General features: G+C 40.2%; 1 protein-coding gene across 5 annotated transcripts in view; it reads left to right on the top strand.

The window, feature by feature from the left end:
- Window positions 1-20893, top strand: part of macf1a (microtubule actin crosslinking factor 1a) — a 266838-nt gene that overhangs the window by 1425 nt on the left and 244520 nt on the right. For all 5 annotated transcript variants that reach the window (XM_050034872.1, XM_050034874.1, XM_050034883.1 and 2 more), the window contains exon 2: window positions 11309-11543. In XM_050034872.1, coding sequence (XP_049890829.1) covers window positions 11321-11543 — 223 coding nt within the window. In that variant the 5' untranslated portion in view covers window positions 11309-11320. The remainder of the gene's footprint in view (window positions 1-11308; window positions 11544-20893) is intronic.

The following is a 20893-nucleotide window of genomic DNA, read 5'->3' on the forward strand; positions in this document are numbered from 1 at the left end:
GGGGGGGGGGGGGGGGGGGGGGGGGGGGGGGGGGGGGGGGGGGGGGGAATCAAGATTCAGGCTCCCCTCCTGCCGCTTTGTACCAGATGGTCAAACGTGCATCTCCCTCCAGCCTTATGTTGGACCTTCAACATACAGGCTACTCGTCTTCTCGGTCAGATCTGTAAGACACAAAGCCACCTATTTATAATTCAATCCATTGTATTCAGGCGAAATTATATAATTCAGTTGGTTTCTTCCACCCATTTCTTCCTCTGCACCGGCCGTAGACACACCCCCTTACTACTGCATGTTATAGTGTTGGAAAGCACCAGTATGTCTCTGATGCAGAGACATACTGCAGTTGCATGGTTGTAATTTGATTTTATCTGAGGGCTTTGAATTAGAGGATTTTGGTTTAATAATCAAATCTGTTTTTTCACACGACTGGCATTCGTCACTAGAGACACATAACTGCAATGGATATCTCTTTTTTCTTTATTTAACTAATGATTGTCTTCATTACTGATTATCTCTGATTCACCTATTAAAGTCTAAAGTCAGCCTTAAAGTCTAAAATCAAAGTATACTACATTTATAATGAAATTAACCAGTTTTTTTTTAAAAATGTTTAAGCAAGGCACTGTGCCAAAAAATGAGAAAAATGCGACTTTAGAAAGTGAAAGACTATACCAGTGTTGTAGTCAAGACCACCTAAACTGAGACCAAGTCATGGCCAAGACCAGAGTGTATCGATATCGAGACAAGACCAAGACTTGACTGGTTGAGACCAAGTCATGACCAAGATCAGAGTGTATCGATATCGAGACAAGACCAAGACTTGACTGGTTGAGACCAAGTCAAGACCAAGACCAGACCAGTTCGAGTCCCATACTGCATGACACACTTACAATAAAATGTGGACGTGTAAACCATAGGCACTCCTTAAAACTAACATTCCTCTTTATTTACCTCTTTGCATGCATACTGTATGTATGTGTGTATGTCTGAGTGTACCATAAAAATGTCTTGATAGAACAATCAAAAGGCATTGCCTTTCATGTGGGAATTGTCCTTTGTTTTCTATGAACAGACAAATACATACACTAAGGAGCTGAAATCAATTAAACCATCTTTATTCAACATTTTTCGCACAGGTAGTTTAGTTTAGTTTAGTGTAGTTTAGTATTGGTCTTGACGGGTATTGAGATAAAATCCAGAGTCCTCTTTGTCTGAGAGCAAGGCAAGGCCGAGTAAAAATGTGGTTGATTCTGAGACAAAACCAAGACCTTTTAAAATGGATCTGGAGACCAAGACCAATCTTGAGTACTACAACACTGGGTTATATGGACAATAAAGGTCTTACAGCCCAAAGTGACATTTCTAAATTCCTTGTTTGGGTGTCAGACAGCCCAGAATCCAAATATACACAGTGTACAGTGATCCTAAACAGAGATATGCAGGAAGTCCTCATATCTGAAACACTGAGGCCAGCAAATGTTTGGCATTTTTGACTTAAATTGATCAACAAAATTGTCATCAGTTAATATCTCTCTAGAAACGAATCAAGTGGTTCCCAACCTTTTAGGCTCGTGTCCCTTTGAATGAGGCAATGTCTACTTGTTATGTCCTCAGTGTGGATGTAAATCGTGACCAGTCACGAGAGTCATTTTTTTCTTATTAGATGTTATATCTAGATTCTGCCAAAAAAAACCCCCAGAAATATGTATTTGTCTTTCTTTTCCCTGTTAATTATCTTGTCATCCATCAGATCTGTCTTGAATAACTGGACTAATTCATTATACATTTCAGCACCATTTCTATCACACTGAAATCGTCCGTCTTCTCTTTGTGAAATGCTTGACTGGCAGCTCCATCCTCCCCTGTCTGTCTGTCTAGCCGGCAGTCTCTGTTGGTTTGCTCTCCCAGCAGCTTTTTGGTATGCACGCTGCATCTTAACATGAGCGAAAGAAGAAAAAATAGAGACAGAGAGAAGAAGAGGGAGAGATTTCTTGCCACCACAGTGTTTATGATGTCCTTAGGTTTCTATGATGCTATCAGTGACGTCCTGGAGCTGTAAATATTGATCAGTGTGTGTAAGACGGCAGAACCAGTGACCCCATTGTGCACTTTTCTCTTTTTATGTCTCTCTCTTGTTATCCTGCTGTATGTGCACACTCTTCTTTCTGTTTCAATTCCTCTGCTTCACTCTCACTTTAATTACTCTCTCTCTGTCCAGTCTTGCTGAGTAGTAAGCTACAGTATTGTTGGCAAGCCAGTCCAGTCTGTGCGTATGTTTATGTGTTTATATATGCTATGTGTGTGTATAAATGTATGTGTGTGTGTGTGTGTGTGTGTGTGTGTGTGTGCGTGGGGGAGCAGAGTCTAGCCATTCATTTACCCAGTCAGTCAGTGTGTTACTCATCATGACTGTGGGCTGCGTCATTCATCCTCATAACTCTACTTACTTACTATCTGCACTTTTAATAACTGATGCAACACGTGTGCTTTAAGTATTTCATTTATAAGTGCAAGATCAATACATTTGACCCAGGAAAATGTTACAAGGTTCAGAGGAAGATCAGGTGTCAAAGCCAAAGACATATGCTGTATATGTATTTAAAGGACTAGTTTGGTATTTTGGGAAATATTTGCTTTCTTGGCAAGAGTTCGACCACTCTCACCATTGCCAAATCGACAGAAGAGAATGCTGGCCTCTTTTACTGAGTCATTGCTGTGACTTCAACATCTTTTTAGGTACCAAACATGGGTGTTTTTTAGTGTCCAACAGCTGTCCACCAGGTATAGTACCAGGAAAAGCAGTTGTTTTTTACTGAGACATTGGTTCGTTTCTTGTCATGATAGTTCCTGGAAAAGTGGTTGTTTTTTTGCAGAGACATTATTGTGTGCCTTGCCGGGATAGTGCCACCAAAAAGAGTTGTTTTTTGCAAGACATTGCTGCATTTCCTGCCAGGATAGTGCCACTAAAAGTGATTGCTTTTTACTGAGACATCGCAATGTTTCTTGCTGGGATTATACCACCAGAAGTGGGCATTTTAAAGCTAAAACATTATCTTTTTCTAACCATAATCAAGTGTTTTTTTGTGCCTAAACCTAACCACACATTAACCAAGTTTTAACATACACTATACACCGATCAGCCAAAACATTAAAACCACTGGCAGGTGAAGTGAATAACATTGATCATCTTGTTATAGTGCAATATTCCATCGGGAAACCTTGGGTCCTGGCATTCATGTAAATGCTACCTGATGTGCTCTACCCACCCGAACACCGTTGCAGACCAAGTAAACCCCCTTATGGCAATGGCACTTGTCGATGGCAGTGCCCCCCCCTCCCAGCAAGACAATGCACCATGTCTGGTGGCAAAACATTACATTGTAACAAGATGATCAAGGTTGTTCACGTCATCTGTCAGTGGTTTTAATGTTTTGGCTGATCGGTGTATAATAACCTGCAAATGTAACTTATCCGTGTTTTGCAGAATTCTACAATGCCAACATTTATTCTCGCTAGTCTGTGCTAATAACAAGATTAAACACATGTTATACACATTTAGGTCCTTTTTCAAGAGCTGAATGGATTTTAAACGTGTTAGAATTGGATTTTATTAAGGTGTAACAGTGAAGGGGGCTTTGTGGTTTCTTGACACTTCCCTGTAGTTCTTTGCACTCAGTGGGATTTATTGTCACTGTCGTCAATGCTATCGGCTGCTTGCGATTACAGTTTAAACAATATGATGTGAAGGCAGCATAAGTATGGAGGTGATATGCTTAGCTTAGCTTAGCTTAGCTTAGCATTAAGACTTGAAGACACCTCTAAAGCTTACTATATTGTATCGTGTGTGTTTAATCTGTGGCCTACACAAATAAAAATGAGTCATGGTTTTTACAAGGAGTTACATTAGCTAGCTGTCTCCAGCTGTTTCCAGTGATAGGCTTGGCTAATAACTCTGATGCTGTACTTGATGCTGAGAGTGATCCTGATCTTTTTATTGAACCCTTTGTAAGAAAGTGACGAAGCATGTTTTAATTAATTCAAATAACAGTTAAATAATTAACCAGACTACTCATTTAAAGTTGGAAGATTAGGACCAGCAGCACCTGCCAGCCCTCATCTTTGATCCCTAAAGGAAAAGTTTGTGATTTCAGGAAATACATTCATTTCTTGCCGAGAGTTTGATGAGAAGATCGATGTCAACTCACACGTCTGTGCGATTAAATATGGAGCTAGAGCCAGGAGGTCAGTGGCCTAGCTACAGCCAAACAGCTGGCTGAAGTCAACATAACACTGGCTGTGCAGCTCTGCATGCAAACTGTAAATCACATGTGTAGATCAGATTTTTTTTTCTGCACAGGCAGATCTATGTTATTTGTTAGGCAGAATTATTGTCTGTCTGTTGAGCGTTAATGTCGGTTAAACTCCCATTAGCAGCTCTTACAGCTCTGGAATGACACAAAGACATGCACCGGCAGTTACGACCGTTACTCTGCAAACGTCTGGTTTTCTCTCTCTGACCTTATTTTTCTTTTCTCCTCTTCCCTTTTCTCTCCTTCTTAATCTGTTGCTAGCTTTACATCTCTGTCAGAGTCTCCCCCTCTCTGTTTCATGTCACTCCTGCTCTCTTTCGTCTTTCACACACACATATACAAACACACAGACACGGCTCAGACTAAGCTGTGGGAACAAACCATGTGCATGTAAATCCTGGTTGTGTGTTATAAATCAGGCCAGTCAAGCATCCAGCGTCTCTGCACTGCATGATGTCACAGGAAAAGGAGGAGTGTGTGTGCAAATGTATGTGTATGTGTATGTAATACTTTGGTTCAAGCTTGCTTGCATACATGTATTTTTGTGTACTGAATATAAGACAGTTATTTAGTATGTTAGTCACTGTTAGTGATAATATATTAGCTGGTTAATCAGTTGAAATAACTGATTTACATTCAAGTAATACATTGAGCAAAAATGTCAAATACTCACTGGGTCTACCTCCTGTAATGTCAAGGATTTGCTGCTTTTCTGCATTTTCTATCTGTTTTCTTGTAAATGGAATATTTTCTAATTTCGGACTTTGTGCCACACAAAATAAGCAATATAGAGATGTCACTTTGGACTCTGGGAGCTTTAATGGAATTTTGTAGATTAAACAATTAGTCGAATACACAATTGATAGACTGACTGAAAATGAAAATAGCTGCTCGGCCAGTATAATAAAAAAGGCTGACTCCAGGTGATTTGAGAACTTTTTCTTTGTCAGTTTATAAACTACAGATCTGTCTGTTATATGTCTGGGTGAAAGAGTAAAAAGGAAATGATCAATCTACCAAAAAATTGTCCATTTATCAATTAGTCAATCAACAGAAGCACAGTTTTGCCTGCACTTTCTCAAGTAAATTCAATTGAATTCAACTGTTTCAGCTTATTATATACAATAATTTACTCATCTTAGTTGTGTTTTATTCATGTATTTATTTATGTATTTTTTGCTATGATAATAAACTGGATATCTTTGGGTTTTAAACGTCTTATCAGACAAAGCCTGCAATTTGAGTAAGTCCCCTTCAATGGACATTTTCTTCAATGGATTTTTTAAAAAGCTTAAACAATTATCATTAGGCTATTATATAACAATTATTTAACAGATACACATAATCTCCCATGAGTCACTTTCAATAAAAAAATGACTAAAACTAGGGGACCAGGAAACTTGTGAATAGCATTTTTCAAGTTTCAAGTTATTTATTGTCATGTTCATAACCATGAAAATGAAAAAAAAAATCATGCAAGTAAAAGACAATGAGAATCAAAGACATAAAATGGTACAAAGTCAAAGTCAGGGAAGATGAAAAGTCTTCAGCCAGCGGGATGACGCCATGAGCCTGGTGATGGTTTATTATATGATTTTATTGACTAGAAATCAATGAAAAAGACTAGAAAATAATCATTAATGAAAATACTCAGTACTTGTAGTCCTAATAAGAAGCTGTGAGTAAAGTCACTGTACATCTGAGTGCATGTTTGTCACTGTGAGTTAAAATGCCTCAGTGAGGGTCTCATCAGGCAGGAAGTGATCTCACTCTGTCTCACTCTGCTCCTGCAGTGTTTCTGCTGGTAGTTTCTTCTTCTCCCTCAAAGATCTCCTTTTCTCCTCACAGAGCTGTAATGACATGGTGTGGCTTTTGAAGCCTCCATTCTGGCTCTATTTATAAAACCTCTAGTTGCAGTGGCACTGACTCACTGTCAGCAAGCAGCAGGGAAACTGACTTTACACACACAGACACACAAACCAACACCAGCACAGAGACACACAGACTTGTACACCAGCGAACCGCAGAGAATTTTGGGAAGGCTTTAACCTCTTCCTAGCAGCGTTGCTGTGGAGACGGGGATTCAGGAAGTAGGGCTTTGCCAGTGGTCTAGCCAGGGGCCAGCAGCGGGAGGAGGAGGAGGAGGAGGATTTTTGGCAGGACTAGTCCAGATGGAAATCCCTGCCGTTGTGTAGGACTCACACATCGTACACAGAAACATTCCCACCCTGTGACCAACACTCAGGTTGCTCCACAGTTGAGTCTGCTGCAGCCTCGCAGTGAATAGAGACAGATCTGCTCTTTGGCAGCTAGCAGGAGTCAGTCAGTCTGTAAAGGGCTCACAGTTTTAGGGGTTAAGATGGTTGTTTGTTGAGTTTCTCAGGAGCCAGAGTGACCGTTAATTAACTGTTAGTGAAAGAATTGTGAAGCGAACCAGATCACTGGTGACTTTGTGGACTTTTATTTTGAAAGACCTTGGATCTAGTTTGAGGAAACACCTGAAAATGTATCAGTTAATGTATAAAAATAATAGATTATCCAGGATTTCTTGCTAGATAACACTGTATACTCTTGTATTCTCATGGCACATGGTTTTGTATAATTTGGATTCAAACTTCTAACTTTTATCCTGCTGTAATCCTGAATTAGTTGCTTCAGTTTCAGGGTCCTGGTCTTGTGCGTGCTTGGTTTACTGAGAGTGACAAGACAAAATGTTGCTGTAAAAAAAGAGATTCGATAAGGTGCAGTTGAAATTGTTGTCTCAGTGATTTGAATGTTGGATTTTTTGTGTTGTTTTTAAAGTTTTTGCTCCTTAATTACAAATTATGTACACATTACTGCTAACCATTTTTTAATATTATGCTGTAGAGTTTCAGATTTTTGATTATATACTTTTGCATATATACTTGACTGTATACTTTTTTATGTAGAAGCTAATAGTATTGGGTCAAATCTTTCCCGTGATTTAAAAACAAATTAGAGGATTCTTTAAACATACTGAATTGTGTAATGCAACACATTGTATGTCTTATACTTTCCATTAAAAAAAAACATCAAAATTATGTTATTGTTGCAGTCATAATTACAGATTGATTGGAAAAGTCTGCATTGCCTAATCTTAGAACGACAACGTAACTTTGAAATAAAATGAAAGCAGACTCGATATTAGCTTACACAGTTTCAGGCACAGTTTATAGAAAAGTTAAAACAGTGGTGGAAAGCAGCTAAGTTCATAACTCAAGTACTGCACGTAAGCACAGTTTTGAGGTACTTTTACTTTACTTGAGTATTTCAGTTTTATGCCACTTCATATGTCAGCTCTACTAAATCTAATTTTCATTTGGAATGATACATTTATAAAATACGATATTGTGCTGTAGATTAAATTTTCCAACAGTTTATGAAGTGGCTACAATTTGCTCCACCTCCACCAGCTGTAACATTAAAATGTTGCTAGCGAGTTAAAGTATCAATGATAATACTCCAATGATATGATATATAACTCTCTGTAAGGGACCTTTGTGCCCAACAAGTACTTTTACTTTAAATATCTTAAGTGCTTTTTTCTGTTAATACTTTTGTACTTTTACTTAGAGGTTCTGTGTTCGACAATCAGAGCATTAATATAGCAGCAAACCACTATTTGTTATGTAAAGATATAGTGGAGTAATGGCGTCCTGAGCAGAGAATGAAATCATGCTACCTCTGTGTGTGTTGCAATCTGAGCTTCTCTGTTGTGTATTATGGTAAATGATCCGGCCTCACGTGCATGTTAGTGCTTGTGTGTATCCCACACATGCTGCTCTGCATGTTGCTCATACGACGGTTACTGCTGATATCAGGAGACCATCAGCATGGAAGCGTAGCACCCACCCTGTAGTTCCCCTCTGGTTAACACTGTTAGCTCTGTCAGCACTGTTGCCATTGTTAGTGCTGTTTGCGCTGTTAGCACCGTTAGCTGCTAGCCACCGCCTTAGCCACATCCATGTTGAGAGCCGTATGTGGACAACCTCTGAATCATAGATACACTCTGAATGTCATATAGAGCTCCTTTAAGTGAAATCTTGAATGTAAGCTTTACTTGTAACAGAGTATTTTTACAGAGCTGTACTGATACATTTTCTATTGTAAAATACATGACTACTTCTTCCACCACTGATTAAAAAGTCAAACATAAAACCTATATTATTGGATAAAATAGGTAGATGATTTTACAGTGTGAGTCCTAGAACAATCTACTTTTTAAGAAATTAGCATATAGCTCAATACACAGCGGAGATTAAAATAAATCGTAGGATCTGCAAAAAAAAGTCTGTTAGCAGGATTCAAACTCATGACAGGAGCAACACATGCAGATGCTCACTAACCTGCGACTCCCTGTGGAGCTGCAATCTGAGAGCCAGTAACGGCCAATTCATTCTCTCAGGACAGGTATAGATTTTTCGAGGTTGTGACAGACAGATCAGAGCGTCAGGTCCCCAGAGCCTGCGCGCACACACACACACACACACACACACACACACACACACACATGCTTCTGTCTAGTGTGTATGCTTACAGCGTATCACTCATTTGTGTTCATTAAAATAAATAGGTGTTGAATTCAACGGAGAAGCAAAGGGAGAGAAAGAAGGAGATGAGAAGGAAAGGGCAAAGACTGAAAGAGAAAAAACTCTCCTGTCTTCCCAGCTTATTGACTTTTCTTTAAAAATAGAAACACTAGATGAGCTTTGAAATCTCATCTCTCTCTCCCTCTCCCTCTCTCTTCGCTCCTTGTCTCAGCCAAGTCTGTTGAATAGTGACAGTAAAGAAATGCACTCCCTTTTTCATTCCTCCACCCAAGCACAGAGCTGCGTTTCCTTCATCGCAGCTGGTATCATCCATATCATCAATAAATCAGCTCCAAGATGAACATAATGTGTCCAGACCTCAGTGATTTCTGTGCAGCTGAGCTAACTTACTCATCTCTTGTCTTGTTGAAGACAAGATAACGTAATACAACTATAACAACATTTTGCAGTCTAGAGCTGCTCCATTGACAATGAATGGGAGCCTGATTTTGTGGCCTAAGATTATTCCCAAATGAGCTTTATTTTGCTGTAGTGTTCTCAGTCATGAAACAGAAAATGTACCCATATAATCAGAACGTTCCCCTGGGTGCTTTTGTTTGTTTGTTTTCATTTGGGAGAGTTGTTCATATTGATTGATATTTATGGACTGTCTTTGACCATAGAGACAGAACACATGTAAGTCTCGCCCCCCTCGGAGTGAAAAACAATTCATTGCCCTCCACTGACTTTGTATTGTGTGAATGTGTCTCCTTGTCATTTACGTCTACTAGAAAACAACACAAATATGCCTAAAAGCTGTGGTTGTGGTGGGGTACACTACAAACATGGTAAATAACCCATAACTATATTGTTACAAGCTGCCGAACCAAAATAATGGAGCTTTTCAGCAATAAGATGTGAGGCATCATCAGGAAAATATGGGGAACTGTGGGATCCTGACACTCAGTAGCCTAACTTTACATGTGCAGCGAGCATTTTGCTTGGCCAGACAGGTTGAAGCTAACTGAGCTATGTAATGCCTGGTTTTGATCTCTGTTATCTTAAATGATGGTCCTACCTGGTGATTTGATCAAACTGTTATATTAAATATAGTAAATATTAAAGTATGTCACTACTGGGCACTCAGTGGGATTATTTCTCCAAGTAAACCAAGATAAGGAGATGAGACACCGAGATAGACCAACAATATGTAGTCCAGTCGGACTAAGTGGATACATGTAGCAATAATTTGATTTTCAATCGCATTATCTAGGTGTGTTAGTCGAGCTACGGACAGTCCAATTTCAGTCGGACTAAAGCCTAGTTCACATTACACGATTTTCACCCTGATTTTGCGTTGCCGAGACTATCGTAATCTTTTGAGTGTTCATACCTGGCGACGTGTGTGCTCTTTGTCAGTAGTGTCACACTTCTCCAGTTTTCTAGCATGCCAGATATCCAGTCACAGACGAGGGGGCGACTTGCTCGTGGGCTTGCTCACACATGAGGACTCGTCGTGGCTGCATGTAAACGTACTGAATGTATCTTTCCTCTCTGGTTGAAATAAGGTGCTCAAATTATCCTTTGACACACTGATATGTAAAGTTTTTAGCAATCTACAAGCATTTTGTTATTATTTCAGCTATTGGCTGCATAATGGGATGCTGATAGTTTTCCCATACGATGAGCGTGGTTTTCAGAGTGGGATGCATTGCGCTCTGTCTCTATGGGAAATACATGTCTGAAATTTGAAAATAGGCGTAGTTCCCCTTTAATAAAATGTGTTTACAATCTTGTGAGAGGCAAAGCAGTGCTCTCAGCTAAGTGCTAACATGCTGATGTTAGGCAGGTGTAGTTTAGTTTAGCATTTTAAAATAAAATTTCAATTAAATTGAAATTTAAATTGACCATGGACATCAGGAGTATCAATAATATAAAAGTATGCTCAGGCTAAGGTTTCTTTTTGTTAAACTGAAGTTCCTCCACCCGCCTCTGGCCCTCTGAGCACTCCTCAGTAATCAGTATCACCATCTCTGCTGTCATGTGCTCTCTTCCTCTCTCATGTCTTCCTCGGAGCTCTGCAGCTGTCACTGTAGGTCTGCAGTCTCCTAAACTCTTTAACAGGCGTCTAGACATGATGACTAACTTAACCCAGTTGTTTCTCTCCTCCTGATCACTGCATTATTTCTGTTGTGCTGTGATGTTGGAACTTTGCATCATTCATGCCCCCTGTGTGATCACTCTGTACGCCAGCAATGAATTATACAGCGTCTCCACTCTGACTAAAGCTCCTTCTCCTCTCTTTCCCTACAATTCTTCTCTCCTCCTCCATTCTTCTGACCTTCTTTCATTTCCCTCCCCCCACTGCTATACATCCCTCTCTCCTCCCTCTATCCCTCCTTACTTCCTCTCCTTCTCTTCGTCTCCCTCACCCTCTCCTCCCTGCAGCCCTAAAGTGAGATGGAGTCGTCAGACGATGATACTCTAAGTGAGCGCTCCTGTGTCAGCGAGCCATCATTCCGTAGCGAGCGTTCAGGGGGGTCGTTGTCCCCATGCCCATCAGGACCTGTGGGGCCGCCCGGAGACACGTTGCCTTGGAACCTGTCCAAACATGAGAGGAGGAAGAGGAAGAGCCAGGACTCAGTGCTGGACCCGGCAGAGAGGGCAGTGGTTCGTGTTGCAGGTAAGGGAAACAATCTCACACTCACTGTCTTAAAGATGCTGTCGGTGTGCCTTTGAGCAAAGACACTGAACCTGCATCTGTTGAATGGAGCAGCTCAGTGGAAAGAGATGGAAGACTGCAGCTGTTGTGGAAAGCTTCTGGTGGAGACTGTGTGTAAGAGTTTGAATGTGCAGCAGGATGTTGCTGTAAGAGTGAGCAGTGGAAAATAGTGACTATGCAATGCATCAGCGAATTTAAACTAAAACCAAGTCTGATGGGAGATGAAAACTGACAGGAGCCTAGAAAAGTACCGTCTGTTCAACTTCTCTCATAAAGAGGAAAGAACGTTTTGTGTTCACTGACTCCGAACTCACAGTAAAAGTGTTAATGGGGCTTCACTGATCTGTGAAATCAGAGAAGAATCATCAAAGACAGAATTTTAATCCACTGCACCACTTTTTGTCCAGTAGCACACATACAGTACAAAACATTAAAGTTCAGGCTGCAGAGATGTTGCATCTCGACTGCCTGGCATTTATAGATGACTTGCTGCTTACTGCAAATGGGTCGTGTGAGACTTACCGAAGAGGAATGGTACCTGTGCTTGTGGTGAGCTAACTTAAAGAATTACAGTCGCCCAGATGTACGAAAACTGACTGATTTGTCTTTTTTATCATTAGACGTCTTGGCGAAAACAGTTCATCTTGTTTTGAGTCATAGCTACAGCATATGTTCATTCTCATTTGCATGCTGACATTTTCTTGGCTTCTTGTACATAACTGTGGGGCTTCCTCCTGGCTTTGATTAAAGGTCCACCTACTTGGAAAAAGCCCTGTCTCCTGAAAAATACACGGTCAGTGAATGTCACACAGACATTAGGAAAATCTGGTTGTGATATCTCACATTTATACTTTAGATGAAAATATCTACAGTATGCTTCTCAAAGTGTTAGGGACAGTTCACCCCCAAAATCGCACCACAAGCTGAGTGCCATCCAGTTCCATTATATTGAAGAGAAGGCAGACATCTCTCAAGGCGATATCTCCAACACTCAGCAATTCACACCAAAACTATCTAGACTGATAAATAGCACTACAGGTAAGAGGAAACATATGTATTTCTAATTTTGGGGTGAACTGTTCCTTTAAATGTGATCATCACTGACATTAAGATTTTTCAAGTGCTTCTTCTCAGCACCTTCAGGGCTCACATCCTGATCACTGAAACATGAGATCTGTGTTATGAACATGTTGGTTGTTGTGTTATGGCTGTCATGTAAAGAGAGAAGAGAGTTTAACCCTGAGTTGGGTTTATTATCTGTATCCTTCCGCCTAGACGTCAAAGCTGAAGGTCAGACATGTTTTATCAGCTACCACGTCCCTGACTGTGCTGCCACATGGACGACTGTCCTCCCTCCCTCTCAGTCTTGGCTCTCCTCTCTTACTCGCTGTAACAGAAGATGGAGGAGAAATGTAGGTTACTGAGTTCTCTGGAGGAGCCAGGGTTCCCCTGCTTGCGTAATGAGACACTGGGAGCTGTCTAACAGCTTTCCTTCTTTTAGTGGAGGGAAGACTTCCAGCTTGATGTAAAAGTGCTGCGCCTCTTATCATCTATGGCATTTTTCTCCGCTCACATCATCTGCTGATTATTTACCGTTGGAGGCTTTTATCACATAAATGCAGGTTAGTGGACGGATGTCTGCAGCCTCCATCAGCATATAGCTATGCCTCTTACCAGTGGCAGAAAGTAACTAAGTACATTTACATAAGTACTGTACTTAAGTGTAATTTTGAGGTACTTGCACTTGAGTACTTCTATTTTATGCTACTTTATACTTATACTGAACTAGATTTCAGAGACAAATATTGTACTCTTTTTCTTCACTACATGTATTTGATGATCTGTATCAGCTGAAGCATCCATGGAAATAATTGCTTGTTGACGAAGAATTCAATATCATGCATCGCTAGAGTGTTGTAAGAATTTTTTTTTTCATTGTGCTGACATGTTTTTTAGCCTTTTTTATGTGAGAAATAAACTGTTACAAACTGGCAGCACTGACATTATAAATGCCAGTTGCTTGGGAGGTGATGGGGGTTGGGGTGTTGGAGTAGGGAGGCGAAGGCGAGACAGTAAAAGCCTACTTTATAGATGTGGAAACAGCATGTAGGTCAGGACAGGGTGCAGGGGGTTTGTGTGTGCATGTTACTGCCGTCATGGTGTACGTATGTGAAGAAAGATGTATTTCCTGCACTGGAAACGATCCCAGTTGGAAGATGCTTCCAGACCTACAGCACTGATTTTTTTCTAAGCTTTTGTATCCGTTACAAGAGAAACCTGTGTGAGGTTTTTCTGGATTTACAATCAGCTACTTGATTTAAGACGACTGTCAGTTGAGTCTCATCATCAGATTTGGAGGCATGATGTCAGGTGCTGCAACAGAGCTGCAGCTACTGGACTTCATTTTTTAATTTAACATATGCAATTTTCACTGCAGAATTTTAGTGCGAAGAACTGGTTTGACTGTGTGTCAGGTTGTATGGAGAAAAAATATGTTGCTGTGAGGATGCAATGACGTTATTTTTCCATGCAAGCAAGGTGTTCCATGCAGAGTGAAAGTGAAAATGTAGCTGCAAATGGCATTTACAGGGTTCAAGCCAACATGGGCTGTTAGAAGTTGAAAGCTGTGATTGATAAAGACCTTTGACAGTTAATGAACACCTACATTAAAGATAAGTAACAGGTTTTATGATGATTGAACAGACGCTCATTCATGTGTGACCAAATCTCTAGAGGGCCACGCTCTTCTTCACAACACTGTCGCCCACTGTCAATTGCAGAAACATTTTAGGGACATGCTTCAATAACTTCATTTGGACAAACTGTCAATGATTTATGGTCAAATTTTGTGCAAGGCCAATGCTCTTGTTTGGAGCTGGTGGCACCCCCTGTTGTGCAATTTCAAAATAATTTTACATACATGGTTCCACATTGTTATGAAACATATCCTGTGAGTTTTGTAATGATCAGACAATCAATTTCTTATTTGTTGTCTGATTTGTGTTATGCCACGCCCTTTTTTTTTGCATTTGTAGTATTCCCTAGAGGTCAATTTCAATGAGACTTGGGTATGTTACAGGTAGTTATGAGAACATATCCTGTAAGTTTCATGTTGATTGGCCTCATGGTTATGGAGTTAGATCTATTTATGTGCTGAGCCACACCCTTGTTGAAGTTAACTGGTCAAACTTTTCAAAACGCAGGTCCAGATCCACTTTTGGGAAAATCGGACCTTCAGTTTAGGAGGAAAATGTCGAAAATGTGTTTTTCAGAAACAATTCAAAGTGGTGGAAAATCTTGTCAGGATCTTGTAGATTTTTGTTGTTGTTGTAGTTGTTTTTTGCAGGGCACACCGAATTGGATTTGTGTACAAAATTTTGAGTCAGTCCGACTCACAGTGTCAGAGATACTGTTGTTCAAAGTTGACCTTTAATGCTAGCGCCCACATTTGGCTGTTTGGGCTTCTTTTCTGAGCAGCATTAGCACACAACTTCCAAACACTGGTGAAAATGTCATGTCTCTACAGTGTACCATCTCATGGGAATTTGCAAAAACATTTCTGAGGAAAAATAATAAATGAGCACAAAAACAAAAGAGTTTCGGCCCTTTGGGCTTGAACCCCTGATTATCAAAACTAGATGTTACATGTTGACACAAGAAAAAATGACAGTGTTTGTCTGAACTGTGAAAATGTGTGTTCAAGAGAAGACGAGAGCAAGTGAGGAGAGTTTGTGAAGGAGAGTGCATATAAAAATATGTTTGTGTATTTCTGGGACTGGGAGTGTTTGTCACATGCACACACACAGTTGTGTATTGTGAAAACTAAGCTGATCACTTACAGAAGAAATCTAACTTAAAATAATCAAAGTTTGAAAAAGCTACCTAATGATAACACCAAAAATAAAATGTAATACCCGTAATATCACTCACTGCTACAACTTTTCATATTATTTTTTGATAACAGCTTGACCTACTGAGGCAAGATTCAAAGGTACAGTGTGTAGGATTTATTGGGATCTATTGGCAGAACTGGAATATAATAAGTTTGTATTCTTGTATAATCACCTGGAAGTAAGAATCACTGTGTTTTCGTTAACTTAGAATGAGCTGTTAATATCTACATAGGGAGCAGGTCCTCGTCTACCGAGATTGCCATGTCACACCACCATGTTTTGACAGTAAGCCAGAATGGACAAGCCGAACACCTGCTTTAGGTGGGGCGATTTGCATTTCCACCTCCAGAACGTCTGGATCAGAAAAAAGGTGAACACACATTAGCAGATGCTTGGCTAGCGGCCCATCTATGACGTGCCAAACAGCGTAGGAGAAACAATGATTCGTAATGTGAAACTGCTTTATTCAGTGTTTTTGCTGGTTTAAATCACCTCGTCAATTTGTTTTGTAGAGTAAGAGACCTCTGCAGATAATTTGGCTCCCAGTAAAAACCTCCTGAACAATGAACACTGATGGAATTCTAACCAGGAGAAGTTTCAGCTGGTTGCAATCTGCAGTTCTCACCACTAGATGTCACTAAATCCGCCTAACTCTTACAAACTGTTCCTTTAAAACATCCAACAAAACCTGTAAACATGTTGTAAATTGACTTTCCTCAGCTACGGCAGCTGAAATAAACCTTTTGCTTGTTAACAAATCACTTCAACAAATGCTGAAAATATCTGCAAACTAACGTACTAGCCCTTAACTCTTTTTCTCTGACACCAACATGTGACGGCTCTCTGCTGTTTACATGAGAGCGACTAATTGCAACCAGATCTGAGCAGGGATGTGGAACCAGTTATCACACTGGATAAAGACGGTTGGCGTCACTTTAATGTCCTGTGGTCATCTTTTTTTCATTGCGTTGGTCTGTCTAAGCAGACAAGATGAAAAAGAAACATCTTTTTAAACTATAATTCCTAAAAGAAAATTTACAGTTTGTTTTTTATTTACAGCCAGTGAAGGATGAGAATGTATGTGTAGTTTTCTGTCGTGGCTGCTGGCAGATGTGAGAAGGTAAACAATCTCACATGACATGTTTTTAATGAACACTCTGTGAGGCAAAGCTTAACTTTTCCACTCCTCTTTTTTTAATGTCTGTTGGATGAGCATGCCACATGTAGTGGAAATTCACAGCTGTGTAGGAGTTTGGGCCAAGAGTTTGTGTGTGAGAGTGTGTGTGAGAGTTGAACACATACAGTAATAAAGGACAACTCTGAAAGAGTGAAGAGAAAAAAATCATTTAAGAATTAGTATGTACAATTACATTAAAACAGACTATTACACAGGGAGTTTTCCTGGCAGCACCTTTGTGCTGAGTCAGCGATTCAGACTTGTTTGTGTGGAGATCATTCGGTTGTGGCGGCAGCAGGTAGCGGCCGCGCTGATGTTGGCGCCGTCACAAACTACCCAGGGGTTTAAACACAGACGGCACCTTGCTGACACTGCCAATATTCTGCAGTGTGAAATCTGCTTTCTGAAAGCTGCTGATTTGTAGAGCCAATACTAATGAGTCTGTCTCATTATGAATCATGTCCTCCCAAAATTAGAAATGGGAAATGTAACAAGTGGTGCCTCCTTGTACAAATCTATTCTTAACTTAATATTTAACAAGTTGCACTCAGTGTCTTACTCTGAAGTGTTTTTAAACCAAAGAAGGTTAAAGGAGGAACTGGATCTGAAGCCACTTTTTTCCAAGGCCAGTTTAACCCATTTAAAATTGTTGAAGAATGTTTGAAGAATCAAGTCTGGACATCATCTGGAGTTTCTCTTTCAAACTTGTAGCACACAACAGGAGATTCTCACCTAATGGACATACTCAGTTTGGTTAGGCAAGGGGTGGCACCTGGGTAGAGCGTGCAGGAGGCAGGACCTGACACAGGTCACACTGTGGTTCTGTAGCCGGTTTGTCATTTGGTCATAAACAACTGAGTCTCTTGCCGTTCCTTTAAGTTGTTTGATGAGTTCAGCTTCGTCACTTACCGATAGAAGTTCTTCTTTACCCTTGGGTGTTTAGTTTCTTCTGGTTTTGTCCAAGCCCTCAACATGGCTTCACATTCATTGTAAATTCTATGGCCAGTTACCTGCTCTATTCACACATGGGCTCACTCAGACATTAGACAGACTTTTCACAGAGGAGTTGGCAGGATAAAGTCTGTTTAATGTCCGATCCAACTGATTTGGACATTTGCGTTTTCACATACAGCTCCTTCTGGTAATGTCGAGACAATTTCATGTTTGCAGTGCATGTGTGAAAGGGGCTGGACTTGGGGTCCTCCCCCATGAGATTTTGAGCGTCAGATTCTTAATTTTCTGCATTTTGGTGCATTTTTAATGCCCCAGTTTGCGTCTTTTCTGCATCAGTTGTGGTGGAAATGTCATACTTCCTGCTGTATATAGTTGTTTCTCCTTTTTCCATGTTTTGGCAGATTGCAACCATTGCTTTTGAGGTTGCATACTGTCATCACCTACTTTTACTGGAGGCATTGCTGCCTTTATGAGTTGCATTCTAGCAGTTGGTCCAAATAAAAGTCCTCCGCTACTTACATGTTTTTGTTGGGAGGACAAATGCACTTGTTCTAAATACTGAGGGAGACATGTGCCCTGTGTCACTCCCAAAATCTACGCCTGTGTCACTGCAAATCATACATAGAATGAACGTGAGGCCTGTGCAGACATGCAAACGCCCTTAAAGATGAGACATGTTTTATCTTCTTTGTTTAATCCGTTCGAAAACTAAAGAGTAAAAGTGACAGTTGTGGTTTTTATGAGGGGTTTTCTGCCAGAATATTTCTTGGCACAGAACAGTGAGTTGGCATGGCTAGCTGTTTCCCCCCTGCTTCCGGTCTTAATGCTAAGATAAACTAACCAGCTGATGGCACCAGCTTCATATTTAGTGGACTCTTGATAAATATAAGCATATTTCCCAAATATGGACCTATTCTTTTAAACGAGTGATTTGTTTGAGATCAGCTGTTATTTAGAAGTTAGTTCAAGCTCTACATAAATGCTAAGAAATGGATTCACTGTAAGTGAAACATGAGGTTGCAAGAGTATATTAACATTAAACCAGCAAAATAAAGCAGGCATCTCTCTCTGTAACACTGATGCTTCCAAATTTGCTCTGTAAGCTCGCAGAGTGATTCGACTGGTAACATCCAGTGTTTCCCAGGCGTGACCAGTGCTCACTCAGGCATGAAGGCTATTGTGATGATATTACATTTTACATAATATGGAGTATGCGTTTACATTGACCTCAATTTCCATTCAGGGAAAGGCTGGAATGTGGAAATATGAATTCATTAGGCTGCTTGTACCAGTGAGCTGCATGGCTTAAAGTCCAGAGTGTTAAAGTAGCCAAAGATTGTTTATTGATTAGATTACAAGGCATCACAGAGACAGAGAACACAGAAAATATGTGTTAAAGGTATTTCTCTTCTGCCTGGAACATTGATTTTATTAGAGAAATTAACATGAGAAGAGGGAAAATTTGTTTTCCTACAAGACAGAATAAGGTCGAGGCAGAAGTAATGGAGGGAGAGAGAGCAAACATGAGGAGCTTTGTGAGCAGATGAGTTTTGAATTCACACTGGAGAGCATAAAGAGAGACGCTGCTGTCCTGACTGGACTCTGTTATTCAGCCTCTCTGGACGGGCTCTGCCTGCCTGCCGAGCATGAATGTCAATGAAACCTCCCAACAGCTGCTGGTTTTTCTGTTTGTATGAATGACAGTTTGGGGGATGTAATAACTTGAAATACAAATTAAAGTGAGAGTGAGATGTATGGGAAGAAATTGGTGTCAATACTAGTGACAAATTTGTGTTTCATGACAAATAAAAACATGATTTATTAATATGTGTGACAAAATGTAACAAGTTGACAAACACACTCAACCAAGCTTGTTTAAATATCAATGTGCATTTCCAATTTCAACTTCAGTAATCTAATAACATTTGCTTTTGAAGCTTCATGTGCATATAAATGTCAAACATATGTGAGTTTGTTCGCAGTGATTTATTGTTGAATGTGTGTGACATATTGGATAACATGCTTGTGGAGTTCTGAGACTCCACTTCTCAGCCTCTGCTCCACAAATGCATGCTGCGTTTAAGTGTTAGTCGGACAGTTTGGTTGCCTGGCTTTTCAGTGCGTAGCCAGAAAAAATGTTGGTTGTAAATGTAGCCACAATTGCAAACCACAGATACGTTTCATTTGTACATTATTATGTTGCAGATACGTTAAACTTTATATTTTGATGTTTCTTAACGTCAGCTACACTATCTTTGACCTAAATTGATTGCTTTGTTTATTAGTGTAAAAAACCTGAAGTTGTTAATATATGTAGAATGTATTTATGTGTAAAAATGTTTTACATTTATACAAATTGGTTCAAAATTTTTGTGGCTAGTATTCACAAATTGTCATAGGCATTTGTAAACCTTGTTTTAATTTGTGGATCATGAAACGCACATTTGTCACCAGTATTGAGACATATTTATCTCTGTAAAGGTCTGTAGGTAAAAATGTTGCATGGAACACATCTGTCGAGTGTTTTAGACTCTAGACTGGATATCTGGATCTCTGTGTGTATATATTTTGTCTGGTTTAGTTTGAGCACAAAGGGAGTGGTAAAACTAAAAGATTTAGGCTGAAAATTGGGATATTATATTATTTTAAAAGGCCGCAAATATATTTTAATGATGATTTTCACAGCAAAACAAGAAGAAAACTCAAGATGACACAAAAGAAGGTGTGTGTTAGGCACCATATCTGTCTCTGTCTGTGTGCATGCATGTGTGTGTGTCATGCAGCAGTGATAATTCATGCACATGAACATCAGGACCCCGACGTCTGTGCCTGCATGTAACTTAGGCGTCCGCTGTCCCGCCTGCTGCTCCTGCTTCCACATTTCTTTCTCTACAGGCAGCTGAAAGGAAGCCTCGGCTCCCAAAGCTTAGGCTGTTTCCCCTGTTGCCATGGCAATGTGGTCTCCTCTGTTTCCATGGTTATAAAAGGCAAGGAGAAGCAATGGCGGCGGGGGTGAGAGAGACTGACACTGAATATAAAAGGAGGGCAAAACAAATAGTGAAAGAGAGAGAGAGTGTCAGAATTTTAATTTGGAAGGAGAGAAAAGAGGTTTGTGAGAGCAAAGAGAAAGAGGAGTGAATGATCGAGTAAAAGGTAATGAAGAGAGGAGGAAAAAAATGGAGTTGGAGAAAGAGAGGGGGAGGAGGTAATGGGGAGATGGAGGGAGTGGAGGAGAGAGAGGGCAAGGTTCAAAGAAGAGGAGGAAAGAAATGCTGACTTTAAACTGA

This window comes from Epinephelus moara, chromosome 22, assembly GCF_006386435.1.
Source record: "Epinephelus moara isolate mb chromosome 22, YSFRI_EMoa_1.0, whole genome shotgun sequence".
NCBI lineage: Eukaryota > Metazoa > Chordata > Actinopteri > Perciformes > Serranidae > Epinephelus > Epinephelus moara.